The sequence below is a fragment of the Numenius arquata genome, chromosome 9, assembly GCF_964106895.1.
Source record: "Numenius arquata chromosome 9, bNumArq3.hap1.1, whole genome shotgun sequence".
In the NCBI taxonomy this organism is placed as follows: Eukaryota; Metazoa; Chordata; class Aves; order Charadriiformes; family Scolopacidae; genus Numenius; species Numenius arquata.
Genome location: NC_133584.1, coordinates 22,843,651 through 22,858,756, shown reverse-complemented (window position 1 = coordinate 22,858,756; position 15,106 = coordinate 22,843,651). Strand labels below are relative to the sequence as shown.

General features: G+C 39.4%; 1 protein-coding gene across 3 annotated transcripts; it reads left to right on the top strand.

Moving 5' to 3' along the window:
- The first annotated feature begins 7,918 nt into the window (after positions 1–7,918).
- On the top strand, positions 7,919–14,995 carry MRPS22 (mitochondrial ribosomal protein S22). Of its 3 annotated transcripts, none has more exons than XM_074153446.1 (8): positions 7,919–8,057; positions 8,917–9,071; positions 9,854–10,018; positions 11,204–11,347; positions 11,851–11,934; positions 12,540–12,685; positions 13,911–14,019; positions 14,829–14,995. In XM_074153446.1, exons 1-8 carry the CDS (start codon positions 7,937–7,939, stop codon positions 14,919–14,921), a joined length of 1,017 nt encoding a protein of 338 aa, XP_074009547.1. In that variant the 5' UTR covers positions 7,919–7,936; the 3' UTR covers positions 14,922–14,995. The 3 variants fall into 3 exon arrangements, with proteins under 3 accessions (XP_074009547.1, XP_074009549.1, XP_074009548.1); XM_074153447.1 differs by having other exon boundaries at positions 7,937–8,050; positions 8,919–9,071; XM_074153448.1 differs by lacking the exon at positions 11,204–11,347 and having other exon boundaries at positions 7,934–8,057.
- The last annotated feature ends 111 nt before the right edge of the window (positions 14,996–15,106 follow it).

The window sequence follows — 15,106 nt, the reverse complement described above, 5'->3', positions numbered from 1 at the left end:
AATCCAAAACTATACAATACCCATCCCATATTGCTCTGTTGCTCACAGGATCAGACCTAATTTTCTGCTGCCTCAGCACTCAAATTGTCCTTTTAGGTTTTGAATTTAAACTAAACCCATCCAAGCAATTGCCTACTTAATTTGTAAGTATCAATCAAAAATTTCACTGCTTACTTACAAAGTAAATGGTACTTGGGTTGGAGCACTGGAGCATATGGGAAAAATGAAGTGATCTCAATGCTGCAGTGTTCTACTGTAAAAGATCATGTGGATTGGCTGCATCTCAATAATACCTTGTAAGGTTGAGAAAATCTTTGTGCTGTTCCAGAGACGCAAAGGGGACAGAATCCCATTTGCTTTTCCCTTTCAGAATCAGATCCTGAGTTTTTATGTGGCCCAAACTACTGTGTTTTTAATCAAAAAAGGGAAGGCTTGAATAGAGGGAGCAGGATGATGGTCAGTTTTGGCCAGTTATAAAACTGCATCTTGAGGCTATCGTTACCTGAACTGCTGTGACACAATCTGGAGGCTTGCTGCTAATGAAATGAGAAGATCCTGCTTCCATTCTTCTCCCCTCAGAGGCTCTGGCACTCATTAGTCCCCTCCGTGACTTGATTCAGCTCAATAACCTGAAAGAAAGTTATTCATTGTTTCCACTTGGATAATAAGCTGAGACTGTTTATGAAAAGATACGATGTGTGTGTACAGAGTGGGTGTAAGGGATCAGAGTCAGGCAGCCCAGAACAGGGTAAATAAAAGGGAAGACCAAGACATTCCCTTTCTTGTGTGCAATTGTTTAAAAAAAAAAAAAAAATCTAACCAGATTTGGACTTCTAGCACTTTCAGCTTTTCATCTTAATTTTCAGTCTACTTGCTTTCTGTAAGGTTGTTTTTCATCCCCTTCCCCAACAAGGAAAGAATTCCATGCTTTGACTTTGTGTCTCGTACACTCATCCCTTTGACAAATGGGGGCATGCTGCATACAGTGCACAGGGCAGAGCTTGGCCTGTGTTTTTTATGTTTCTGTCACTAATATTTCTCCTGGCATGCTGGGCCGTCTGCTGGGTTTTTTTCCCTTGAAACATTTTATAAAGCCACTACTAGATCTCTCCAGCTGCCCAGCTACATTATTTATTTAGATATGTAATATGTGCCTTCATAAAGATCCAAGCACTTATTCTAGTCCAAATGTACAAACATTGACATATGTTAATGATCATATCATGTATTGCAAAATGGCATGGCTAAGCATACTGGGATTATGGGTACACAAGAGAAAGAGTTGTGGTAACACATTGTGCAGGTTTCTGCCCATACATGTACTTTCTGAAAACCAAAAGAAGCAAAAATGCAAATAGTCATTCGGCGCACAGTTTTAAAATAGTTTGTAGAGAATATACATATATATTTTGCCCCAGATGAAACAGGTATAGCACCAGCTGAATCATTTTTGTCCATGCTGTTCTGGAAATCATCTAGTGACATCTTGTACTCTACTCAGACAGTGTGTCCAAAAATGGATGGGAGCCTTCCCATTAACTCTAGCGGGCAACCTCATAAATGTCAGGAGGTTTACTTGGAAATAAATGGGGATAATGATCTGATAACTATTTGACCAAATTAATCCTATGTCTATTTTTGTTTCTAGGATTTGCTTGGTTAGAAAGAAAGTAACAAGAATAAACACATCTGGAAACTTTCTTGTGAGATGCGCTCTTCACTAAAGAGCTGAATAACCTTGGACCTAAAGAGAACCTCCATATCAAACAGGTAAATAGAGTTGTTTGGCTAGCAAATCAAAATAATTCTACTTACAACAAATGCAAAAATGTTAGATTTTAACAGCCTAACAGAAATGACTGAGATGCAAACCGACACTAAATTCTTTTAGCTCTGCTTCTGTGAGATAAAAATATCTTTTACTTTCTGAGCCTTTTCTTTTGCTTATTTGATCATGAAGAGAAGATACTGTAGATTTATGTGTTGTTTGTACTGGAGAGCACAGCTGTTTTAGCTTTTCTGTCAGACCCCCAGGATCCTGTCTTTATAATGACTTTTTTAAACCCGCAGTGGGTTTGCCTAAGCAAATTTAATTTGTATTACATTCTGGATCCAAAGGAAAGGGAAAAAGAAAACAGAACAAAAACCCCCCAAACCCCCCACCAGCACCACCTTTAGAAGAGAGGGGATTACATCTTAAAATTTATTTATTTTAAATAATATATATAAAATAAATTTTACTTATTTTAAATACTGTAAAAAAAGTCCTTTAGTCTGGTATGGGTAAGAAATCGGTTAAAAAGAGTTGGCCCTGTCATGTAGGCTATTTAAATATTTAATAGCAAGCCAAAGGTGCACATTGCTCTTATCAACAACAACAACAAAGTAAATAAAAAGATGTATATTGTTAAATAGCAAACTACAGGAGCTTACTTCCTTGAAAAATTAATTTGGGAAAGAATAAAGAGAAAACAAGGTGACAAAACAAATCCTAATAAATCCAGTTGAAGTCAAGGTAATATAAGATGAAAATAAGAAGGTTTAGGGGTAATATGAAGAACAATTAGGAGATTTAGAGAAAAATAATTATACATAATATACATAAACCAGAAGAAGTAAATTTGTGAAAGAATCTCAGAGACAGATGGAGTATCAGAGAAAAAAGAGCATGAGAAGGCAACAACAGACAGATAAGAGGGGTTTCTTGGCATCACTAAGAAACAAGAGGGCTGGTTGCAAGCTAACTGGAAACTCTTTACTACTCTTCAAACTGGAAAAAAATAAATAAATGAAGAAAATTATGATAGAGACTGAACTAGTTTTGGGAAAAAAATAATCTATTTAACTGTAACAAGTCACCACCAGAAAAATGTATTCACCTGCTTCTGAAAGAATTGAAGAATGAAGTGGTTGTGTATGTTATTAAAAACAGCTATTATGAGAAAAGGCTAGAAGAAACAAAATTTTGCAGTTACCACTGAATTGTTATTAGAGCAGTTTATAATTAGGATGATATACTTCTGTGTCAGGAAAATGAATTGATAAAATAAATAAATGAAAAAGAATAAAATGATACAATAGCCCTGATTAAGTTTGGATTTAAAAAAAGCAGGAAAATCATATTTCCAGGATACTTTGGGACAGTGACAAAATATGACAGAGTGTACCTAGTAGAGACATCTGAGTGGATTTTTATGGAGCCTTTGACAACAGGCCAGGCAATACACATAATACACATCTAGGTTTAATCCGGACACTCTAGGTTTCAGAATATTCTGTCAGGTTTCAGTGAAAAACAGATAAAAGTACAATTATGAGAGAAAGGTATTGACTACTTGTGTTAGCAACAGGAGAGAGGGGAAAAACTATAATTAACCTCTGAATTGGAGGGTGCCATCTCCTCCAAACATTCCTGTCACCAGAGAATAAAACAAACCAACAAATCTGCCAGGATCCTTGCTCTGTCCTTCTAGTGCATTCTACTGTGGAAATAAAAGTATCAGATATGTCCCATCCTGCCCACACATAACATTTTTAGCTGGACACCAGATTTAGTTTGCAGTGCCCTGGTGAGCGCTTAGATTCAGATGGTCAAGACTTTAAATAGGGATGGAATGAGAGGGAGGTTAAAAAATGATTAAGAAGAGGGAAAACAACAATTACTCAAATCCTACCTTACTGTGAATAGTACCGAATATTTACTATTTTTTTTGCTGACAATTCATTTTTAAAATGTAACTATTACAAGAGCAGAAAGGAAGAATAAAATTTATTTGATAAATATGGACTCCTAATTCAGAGCTTGCTGAAGTCAGGGAAGGCCTTTCAATGGCTTTAATGGGCTTTGGCTCAAGCCCCTATAGTGTAGCAATGAAAACAATATAAACTGAAGTGGGATTTATATCCCTACTATAAATAATGTATGTAATCTCAATTACTGGAGACAGTATTTGTATAGATCTAATTTATCATTATTAAAGTGAGATTATGGCAGTTTTATGTGAGACAGAGGCAAATCTGGGTCATTAGCGAAAACAGTTCATTTACATTATCCCCTGTAACTACTCAGGAACTTTCACTCGTTTAAAATCTCAATCTTGCCCCCCTGTGGCACATAGGAATATAGCACACGTGCACAGTATAAATTCATCTGAAACTAGACTGAAAATTAAAGAGCATGTATAATCCTTTTTGTTTTCTCATTCTTCAAATTTGAAATACAAATATCAAATAGTCAAGGCACAAATAAAGCCTAGAGGGACATTTGCTTTTCAACCTATGCTTACTCTTAGCACTTGCTAAAACTGACAGTACCAAAGAAACAAACTTTTGCACAATGCTTTACTCATTCCCTTTCACTCAGGATATTTACTTAGGCAACAGAAGGCAGCTGTTCATCCAGGATGATAATGGCTACAGTTGAGCTCAATTACTGTAGTTTCAGTGGGGATCCCAGTTACTATTTGTAAAAATGGGCTTTGTCCACAGAACTACCCCTAACTCTGCCCTCAGAGGTAAGTTTGGCCCAGCTGCCAAGTATCAGAATGAAATTTGAAAATAAAAGAGCTTCAGATATCTATACGGTCTTTAAGATAGAAAATAGGTACTTTGATGTATTAGCAAAGGTTCATGCATCATCATCACCACTAACAAAATAATTGCTACCCAGGGCTCTGGATGGCAATGCAAATTCATGGCTACAGACCTTGACAGACAATTCCAGAGAAAATAATACTCTCTCCCTTAACCAAAAGAAACCGGCAAATAAAATGCTTGCAGGTAATATGCCTGCAAACAGACAATCGTGTTACAAATGACCACCCCAATAATTTTAGCAAAAAAATATCCCATTCCATCTATGTACATGGAGAAACAAACCAACCACATCTAATATATTATTCCTTTAAAGGCTAATTTGATGATATAATAAGGTTTGTGTCCCCTCTATTACTTCAGCACTCTCTGCCTTCTCTGTGAAAAATAACTTCTCTTCAGACTAATCCATGCAGGTTTAGTAAAAAAGAACTTCCAACCTGGTCCATTGTGTCCCTCAGAAAAATGTTCCACAGGGTTGCCAGATTCTTTCTTATCAGGAACAAGAGAGCCAAACATTATTTTTAAAGAGGTCATGTCATCAGCTACAGTCATGTATGCAGCCCGAGTTCACTGTTTCTTCTTACAGCAGCTGGATGCACAGTTACCAAACCTTATATTTTTTTTATTTTTCACTCTATTTTTTCCAAGAAAGAATTCTTCCTTCCTAACAACTTCTTACTACTAATTTGCCATATTTATTATTCAGAAAGCCTGGTAAACTACAGCCTCTTATTTTATCAATTAAATTGGCAAAGCAACAATGCAAGCTCTTAAGCTCCCCCTTTGCCTTCTCTTTCCCTAAAATATTAACCAAACCGGTTCACTCTCAGCAGCCACCTGATCCTTCTGCCCTCCTGAAACTACCAACAAAAAAGAAATTAATGCCAACTGTGGAGGTGATTTTGTATTGACACTTTTCCAATAGAATCCAGACTTAGACCACCAATGTGTTTCACAGAAGACATCCACCTGTCATCAGATGGTTTTAAATTTTCCAACAGAAACTGTCCTGGGATACATTCAAAATAGTAACAAAAGCTAAGAAAGATTCTTTATTTCATTATCAACTTTTACACCACTGGTTCTTCAAGCTGGTATTGTATTTTTAAGTATACCAATATAAAACATCCTACTTAAAATGGTTACTTCAGTACAAATATAAACCGCAAATAAAATATAACCAACCTACCCAATATAAATTGTTATTATTTTATAAATTATGTTAACCTGCTATACTTCCATCTACAGTATAGTTAGTTAATATTTACTTTCATCCCAGCAGCCAAAAGGCTAATCCTCACAGCAGCTGTTACTACTCCAGCACAGAATGAATGTGAATTTAACCTCTCCTGGATATAGCCTAATAAATTCTGTTGTTTTTCTAAGCACTTCTGTGAATTAAAATGGACGTTGGCTTGCCATCCAAATTCATGAACAGGTCTGAAGTGGCTTTTAGGCAAGTCGCCAAATAACTTCCCAATTCCCTTATAGGGTATAGCTCTCACTCCAGAGATCTTCTTAGCAAGAACTGAAAAAATCCCATCTTCTCCATTTCCTCAAAACTAATTTTCATTTTCTTAGCATTATTTAAATAACTTAAGCACAACATTGCATTAAAATAATATTAAGGGTTCATTTGCACTCTTCGGTTCTCAATGATTTCAACTTAATTGTACCAATACAAATAAGAGAAGAATATGCCCTCCTGCAAAGGGCAGGATACTGAAAAGCTTGAATGTAAAATGCAATCCAGCACATGTGTTTGGACATTGAATAAGGCTGAGGAAAATAGGAATAGTCCCCAGTACAATGAAGATCTATTAGTAGAAAGAAACATATTTTTCATCTGATGCTTAGCTTTATTCTAATGAAAACTAATATATGCTATAAAGTCTTCTTTTTCTCCAAGACTTCAATCTCCATTTTCAAAACCAACATAATTTGGACTTTGATTTGGCAAAGCAATGAATGACCCGCTAAACTTTAAAATAATTGGAAATGTACACAATACAGGCACATTACTTCTGCTTTCATATCTTCCCTCCTGTAGATGAAATATTTCCTGTTTCAATGGGAAGTCATCAGCCAGCTTGCATCAATGTGTGGCTTTCAACATTTTAAAATTTGAAGCATTCAGGACCCCTGTACAGAGACTTGCCTGCCGATAATAGGTTTTCTTTCTGCTTCACACTGCCCTAACCACAGTCTGTAAGACTGAAATTCACAATAGAAAACCAGCCAGAGAAAATAAACTTCAAGTAATAAACTTTCAACCTGTTGAAATGCACTCAGTTATAAGAAGTTATTGTTCTAATGAAATAACACACCAGTTTCAACTGCATATCCCTTCTTCACAGCCATTAGACCTGATCTGGTGTATTAATAGCACATAAAATTGAATTTTGGTTTTATGCTTGAATTCAGTTATTTATTTTCTGTCCTTTACAGAAACACTAAAGCTCCACAAACATGAGAAGACTAAACTCATCACCACCAATGGCAGTGGCTCCTTTTACCAGACTAAGGAATCCAGCGCACTGAAGAGGCACAGGTACTTCTCAGGTAGTACTTTCAGGCAGGAATACTCATGCTGTGTCCTTTGGAGCACCCCCAAATTATGGGCCAGATGGAAAACCTGCTACCTGACAACCAGACAGCCCTTTCAGTCACCATGCAAGTACCAAATTTGCAAAGAGCCAGGTGAGGTTTTTAATTTTTGTACAAATTACCACAGTGTTTCTCACTCTCAGACAGGCTGCCCAAGAACTAGGGCAGGTGGCTGCCTGCCCTACCGGCTGACTGCCTGGAGGGGCCTGAGACCAGGCAGCTGCTGACCACCCACCTACCGCCCCACACCTTTCCTCACCCCGGAGCACTTGCAGTCCACCAGTGGTTTAACCGCGGCAGCTCGCACAATGTTCTCAAATCCTCTTTCTTCTTACTACTTTGCTTACTTTGCTTCCCCACTTAAGGAAGGAAACCAGCCAGCCGGGAGCCCTGCCCCGTGCCCTTGCCTCCTGGGGGAGCCGACGGTCCCTTCTGCTCTCGCCAACAGCATTGTCCCTGCTCTGACAGGAACGGCAAAACGCACCATAACCCTGCCCTCACCTCCGCCTCACCGGCGTTTTAATAACACAAACGCATTGGATGCAGGTTTTTTTTTTTTTGCCCTTTCGCTTCCCGAGAAAGCGTTTCTCTCTCCCTGAGGCGGACTCCCCCCGGCGGCGCCGCCGCTCGGACAGGCCGCTGAGGCGAAGGAGAGACTCCATTTCCCGGCGTGCCTCGGGGGACGGCCGGCTCGCGGCGGCGGCGGGGCGGGAAGGGAAGGGGCGTGTGTAAGATGGCGGCGCTCGGGGCGTGGGGATCCGCGGCGGCGCCCGCGAGATTGTCGCGCGTGGCGCGGGCGCTGTGGGGCTGGCGCGCGCGGCGGGGGCTCGGGCAGGACGCGGGGGCCGCGGACGGTACGTGGGGGATCTCCCGTCCCGGTCTCACAGCCTGCAGGGGCCCGCTTAGCCCGCCCATGCCCTTCGTGGTGGGCGCCTGCGGTCCCCAGGGGGGGGCCGGGCAGGGGAGAGGGAAGAGGGGATAGTGCGGGTGTGCGGCGCGGCGGGGCCTGGCGAGGGCGGAAGGAGGTGTGGGGGGAGCCCAGCGTGCCCAGGTGGCCAAGAAGGCCAATGGCATCCTGGCTTGTATCAGTAGTAGTGTGGCCACCAGGACTAGGGCAATGATCGTCCCCCTGTACTCGGCACCGGTGAGGCCCCACCTCAAGGGCTGTGTCCAGTTTTGGGCCCCTCACTACAGAAAAGACATTGAGGGGCTGGAGCGGGTCCAGAGAAGGGCAAGGAAGCTGGTGAAGGGCCTAGAGGGCAAGTCCTATGAGGAGCGGCTGAGGGAACTGGGGGTGTTCATCCTGGAGAAAAGGAGGCTGAGGGGACACCTTCTCGCTCTCTACAACTCCCTGAAAGGAGGATGTAGAGAGGCGGAGGTCAGTCTCTTCTCCCAAGTCACAAGTGATAAGACAAGAGGAAATGGCCTCAAGTTGTGCCAGAGGAGGTTTAGATTGGATATTAGGAAAAATTTCTTCACAGAAAGGGTTATCAAGCATTGTAACAGGCTGCCCAGGGAAGTGGTGGAATCACCATCTCTGGAGGTATTTAAAGGATGGGTTGACATGGCATTGAGGGACATGGTTTTGTCAGTGCTAGGTTGATGGTTGGACTCGATGATCTTAAAGGTCCCTTTCAACCTAGACAATTCCATGATTCTATGACCGTGGCCTCCCTGCCAACCAGGTTAACAGCCTGTGAAATCCCCCCGCAGAGGGAAAAGCTGCTAAGCCTTCCTTTGAGGATGAAACCGTTCAGAATCTGCTTTACAAAATGACGGGGCTCAATCTGCAGAAGGTTTTTAGGCCAGTGAAAAAGGAGCTTAAACCACCCAAGTACAAGCTGATGACAGAAGCTCAGCTGGAAGAGGTAGGCTGCTCTGCTTTGTTTTGGCATAAGTTTTGGTTTTAGCAAAAAGTCTGTAACAGTCCTCATTTCTGCTGCCTTTAATGCTGCTATTGAAAACACTTTGGTTTCTTTCTTTTGTTTCAGTTCATTTCCTAAAGTAGTGTAAGTCAGTGTTTCTTCATTTTAAATGATCAGTTCTGTTTATCCAATTGTTTCTGATTTTTATGGAGAATATAGAAGGAGATTGGATTTTTTTTTTTTCTTCCCGAGTGAAAGGTTCTATTATCCTCTTCCCTTATGCTTCCTAATTGTGTTAAATGGGTTTATCTGATGTTTAAATTATAGCCCTGGGAATCCTTTGACTACCTGTTTTTCCTGTTGTCTGACCATGGTCCAGGATGACAAATGGACCTGACTTAAACCAGTTCTTATGTCACCACAATCACAGCAATATATAAACTGTTTTTCACAGTTTGTCCTGTGCGGGAATTTTGCCTTGGCAAAATACCTGAAATAAACAAATAAAACAAATAAACTTGGTGTTTGCAGTACTATACATAGATTTTAGTTTTGGAACTTCTTGCAGCAATTTGCCCAAGTTGCAGTAGTGGTATATTGTTCACATGCAATTCATATAGTTGGATTTTGAATTAGTCAATTAGTCTCACTTCTTCTCGACCACAGAAGGTAAAAAACGGTTTTTAAAATTTCTCTATAAATAAAAATATTTGTCCCAAAGTTGTATGTTAGCTTTCCAAAAGGATGGGGTTTTTAACTACCTTTTTTTTTTTTTTTTATTTAAGGCCACAAGAAAAGCCATCGAGGAAGCTAAAGAAAAACTAATTATGCCCCCTGTTTTGAAAGAACGAGAGCCAATTGATGATGTCTTAGCGGAAGACAAATTCCTTGAAGGAACTGAAACTACAAAATACGTGTTTACAGATTTAACTTATTCCGTTCCACATCGTGTAAGTAACAATATATTAAATTATTGTAAGAGCTTTTCATTCTTAATTTCAAAATAAGGCTTAAGGTTTAAAAAAACGTAGTTACAGCAGTCTGCAAAAAGGCTGAAGAGTTGTAAATTCAGTCTGGTACAAGGCAATACAAAGACATATTTCCAAATGCTTGCTTCTAACTTAATAATGATAAATTAATTCCAGTGCTCAAAAGCAGGTGTGTGTGTGAGAGCTGTGGGATAGTTAATTGTTTTAAAAGCATATGCTTGTGATTTGCTACAAGTGCTGATTTCTTCCATACTTCTAGAGGCTTTCTGTGGAATTAGGTTGCTCAGTACAGTGCATAGACCAAAAGATGGAGCTGCTTGGATCTGGTGGAAAGCTGAGTAAATGATAAAAGAATTCTTGTGAAAGCTGTGGAGAAACAGTTGTTAAATGAAATTGTGGAGTATACGGATAAAGATGACAGCTAGATTTCTTTGTCTAATGAAAAATCTAGGTTGTCTTCAGTACCAGTAATAAGAGGCTGGAAAAATCCTTAATGATAGTTAAGGATTTCAAGTCGTCTCCATGGTTCAAACGTGCATATAGTGATGATCCTGTGAAATGAGTTGCCAAGTCTTCCATCTATTACTCCATCTGAGAGCTTTCTTCAGGAACCTGCTATTTATTTTTCTGCCTCAATGTATTGAAAACTTCCTCTTTCCTGTCTGCAGCCTTAAATCAAATGGGCTTGCGAACAAATCTGAGTATATTGTTTTATTTGTTGTACTATTTGTTTTCTTGATTCTAGCACCTACCTCTGAAACAAAGTTTAAAAAGTACAAGATACTTGCATTCATAATTAAGTAGGTGTTACTAAAAGCATAAAATCAGGCCAGCAGCAACATTATCTTCATTCTCTGGCTATTATGTTGTGTCTAAACTTCACAGAGCTGTAGGTTTTAATGTAGGCAGGTGCACAGCTGTATCATAAAGTAAAATTAAGATACAAGTGTAGGACTCCATTAGCAGGTACCAAGGGAGAAATTATGAATTTAGCATGTAGCAAGGATCAGAAAGAAACTGGTACTTTTAGTGTGGGTTGAGGTATAGAGGGACTTTGCCAAATATGAATATTTTTACAATGGTTCTGGCTATGAAGAGAGAAGTCTTTGGGAGATAATGCCTTTTTTTTTTTAACTTTCTTTTCAGGAGCGTTTCATTGTAGTTAGAGAACCAAATGGTGTATTACGCAAAGCAACCTGGGAAGAACGAGACAGAATGATACAGATATTCTTCCCAAAAGAAGGGCGCAGAGTTATTCCCCCAGTGGTATTCAAGGATGAACACCTTGGGGTAGGAGCTTCCTGGTTTTCAAAACTGGTCGTTTTTCCTTCCTTGTACTCTGTTAGTGAAACTGTGCTATTCGGACAGAGGAGCTCTGAATAAGCCAGTCTGCTTGTATGTTTTAAGTGGCTTGACTTCTGTTTTGAACAGTTGCTTATCATTGTAGCTCAACTTAAAATACTTACTATAAAGTTCCAGGTTGGGACCAGGTGAATCCTGGGTAGGTGTAAATATTCCGTCATATTATAAATCCAAACTTGATTGTTATGCATTGATGAAATTGTATGCTTCATCTGAAAATGTGAACTGGTGGTTCAGAAACAAAAAGTCGAGAAACATTGTATTAGTGTCATCAAGGCAGCTACTGCACTTCTGTCCATTTTGCCTTGTGATTAAGGGGATACTCTGTCAATGTTGCCCAGAGCAGACATATTGTGGCTGCTGTTTTTTATTTTGGATAGTTAGAATGGTGCAATATAGAATCTATTCCTGAATTTGAACTGTTGTTCTAGACTGTATTTCAGCAAGACCGCCATGAGGATATCCTTAACATGTGCATTGCGCAGTTTGAGCCAGATTCACCTGACTATATCAGAGTGAGTTGATTTTTCAGTTTTCTCATAAATAATGAATATTAGTGAAGAACTTCAGGGTTTGTTTTGTAAATGTGAGTGTTACCTGGTGATCAAAATTTTTTTTTTTTGATTGTCATTCATATGTGTTCTTCACCCCTCCATAGATTACCTGTTATCCTTGAGCTTCTTTTTTTTTTTTTCTTGACTTACTGAGAACATAACTTCTACTGGGCAATTTTTCAAGTACCTTTACTTCATGGTAAAGCAAAGAGGTGAAATCTTACTATTTCTCTCCTTCAAAAATAGATTACAACTTGACAGCAGTGAAATGAAGGTTCAGAGGTTATGTCATGTCCCTCCCTCCCCAAATTTTCAGTACATAGCAACTATTTGGCTTTCTCTTAACATAAAGATGTCTATGCCCAGGTACTAAGAACTGGGTTATTGGGGTGTTCCCCTGAATTATAACATGTATAAAGCTTTAAGGTAGCGTGGTTCAACCTGTGGCTTACTCCTGCACTTTAGGGAGGTCTGAACATCGATTAAAAGCGAGAGATAGAGGGGAGAAACTGTCATCAAGCTCCAGTTATGCTAATGAGACTGAAACCTTTTCTGCGTGTGTATAGGTTCATCATCGGACTTACGATGACATTGAGAAACATGCCAAATACGATCTGCTCCGTTCAACAAGACACTTTGGAGGAATGGTATGGTATCTAGTCAACAGAAAGAAAACAGATGGCTTACTAATAGATATGATCCAGAGAGACTTGTAAGTGGTGTTTGTCGCTTATTAATTCTGCTTATCTAAACAAATAGAAAACAAGTACTATCGTTGGAAAATACAGTATTTCTGTAAGATGTATAAAAGTGTTCATTTGCATGAAATTTTAGGCTAGCTGTACGTTTTAGCTATATAGATGCTGGACAAGCACCAGCTACAGTCCACAAAGTTGTAGGGTGTTAAACTGGGTTTCTGGAGAAATCAGCCTTTTGTAGTTGTTGGGTTTTTCTTTTTGTTTCCCCTGTAATTGTCAGTACACTTCCAGCTCTAGGCTGTGCTGATCTTAAAGCCTAACACTTTTATACTCCTGAGCTCAATTTTGTCTTTTAAGATTGACACACTCTGGGTTTTAGAGCAATTCCGAAGTAGCTTGGAACAGATAGATACACTTTCATTTTAAATGGGTGGATTTCTGTAACGTTATGTTGCAAAACTTATTCAAAACTCCCTGAAACAAACCATATTTAATTGTTCAAAATGTGACTAGAGCTAGGAGAAACTTGTACAATTAGAACTCCAAGCTGCAGTGATGGTGGCATTCATTCATCTCCTAGTCGTGAAGTTAAAAAAGTTTCAATAGGTGGTCAGATCTTACTTTTAAACCTTAGGATATGGAGAAGGGAAGTTCCAATTTTGGAATCAAATTGTTAAAGGGAAAATTCAAATATCTGGACAATTTAAATTACCAGAGTTTGGAGTATCTTTACCTGCCACACACCTACTCTTGGCTTATTCTTACATTTATGTAAGACACCTGTTCCAGTTTTAAATTCAGCTGAGGGCTAGGTGTTACAGGATTTATACTACTACTCCTGTAGAACATGGTAGTTACTGCAGCCCGTGTCAGAAAGTTTCTCTTTGGCACAGTTGTTCCGCTAAATACTTGTTATTGGGTAATTAATTGTATTTTAGACAGAGATTTCAGCTTTATTACTGCTGAAGAGTACACCAGGCCTAACCTGCACTATGGAGAAATTTATGTACCTTACCTGGGGCACCTTGGTGTCCACGTGCTTCTGGTCTTCCTTCTCAGGAACAGGTTGTTCTTGTGATAGATGATGGGATGCCTGTTCAGTTGTATATTCTAATGACTGTGTACTCAGTGAAAGCAGAAGTTTATGAAAGTCTTTGGTGTGCAAAGTACACCACAATGTACACTTTCTCTAAGTATTAAGAGAAATAATTGCTACAAACTGGGCCTTTATTTGTTTAGGCTGGATGATGCTACAAGTTTAATTACACTGTATCATATGCTTCATCCTGAATGTCAGTCAGCAAAAGCAGCTAATGAAGGGAAACTTCAAGGTGTGGATCTGATCAAGGTATGTATTTGTTACGGTTTGAGAAACCCATAACATTTTATTCTCATTTAGACAATTACTCTCTCACCTGATGACCCCTCCCCACCTGGGAAGGAGAATTGGGGAAAACAAGGAAACACAAGGGTTGAAATACAGATTTAATAGGATAAAACTAAATAAGTGACATTAAGAATTCTAAAGAACTAGTATTGATCCTGATACCAATATAAAATATACCAGGATTATACTCAGCCCATTCTGTCAGCAGGAAGCTGTGTGCTCCCTGCAGGCGACAGCAAATGAGTGACACTGTAAGCGCTGTTCATGATATGAAATAATCCTCTTGGCCAGCTTAGGTCAAGTGTCCAGGTCTTGCTCCTCATCATCCCTGCACCTGGCAAGGCTTGAAAACACTGAGACTTTGAATCCTGCATAGCGTAGCTGGCTATAAAGTAAATATTTTCACAAATTCAGATGCTAGAGTCTTCTAAAAGTGCACTTTTCCCAAGCATTAGAAGAGAAATCAGTCCTGTGTCACTCAAACCAGGACAGCTTTTTTACTTTAAGGCTACTTAACTACATAAGAGAAAGCTTCTATACAGCAGAAGCCTATGTAATATTCTAAGTGTCTCCTTCCCTTAAGCAGCAGATACTTAACTAGAACTGTTGCACAGGCCAGGTTGTGTTTTGGGTAGGTTTTTGTTTTTAACTACATGTAGCTGCAGCAGGATTGTGCCTGTAGCTGGTCGATGCACCACTGGGATCATGAAATCCCATTATGCAACTATGTTCTTAATTGTATATTAATCTCTCTCCTGCCACGTTTGCAGGTATTTGTGAAAACTGAATCACAGAAAGAAGGCTACATACAACTGGCCCTCCAGGCTTATGAGGAAGCAATGGCTACTTCTACAGCTTCATGAAATAAACTTTAGTTCATCATGAGTTTATAAACATTCTCTGTACAGGATTCCACAATAAAGACTTTAAACAACTGACAGCTCTAGAATCTTATTTTTACTGAAATATCTAAGAACCACTACAGGAGCTTGTTATTTTCAGAAGTTCCGTAAATGAACTTAGAGGAGTCGTGATGACTTGTTTCGAG

Bases quoted from the DNA above. Each gene is read 5' to 3' on its own strand.
- MRPS22 (XM_074153446.1), top strand. From the start codon at position 7,937: ATGGCGGCGCTCGGGGCGTGGGGATCCGCGGCGGCGCCCGCGAGATTG. The intron at 9,072-9,853 runs GTAGGCTGCTCT...TTTTTATTTAAG, and splicing joins CAGAAGCTCAGCTGGAAGAG to GCCACAAGAAAAGCCATCGA. The intron at 11,935-12,539 runs GTGAGTTGATTT...GCGTGTGTATAG, and splicing joins ATTCACCTGACTATATCAGA to GTTCATCATCGGACTTACGA.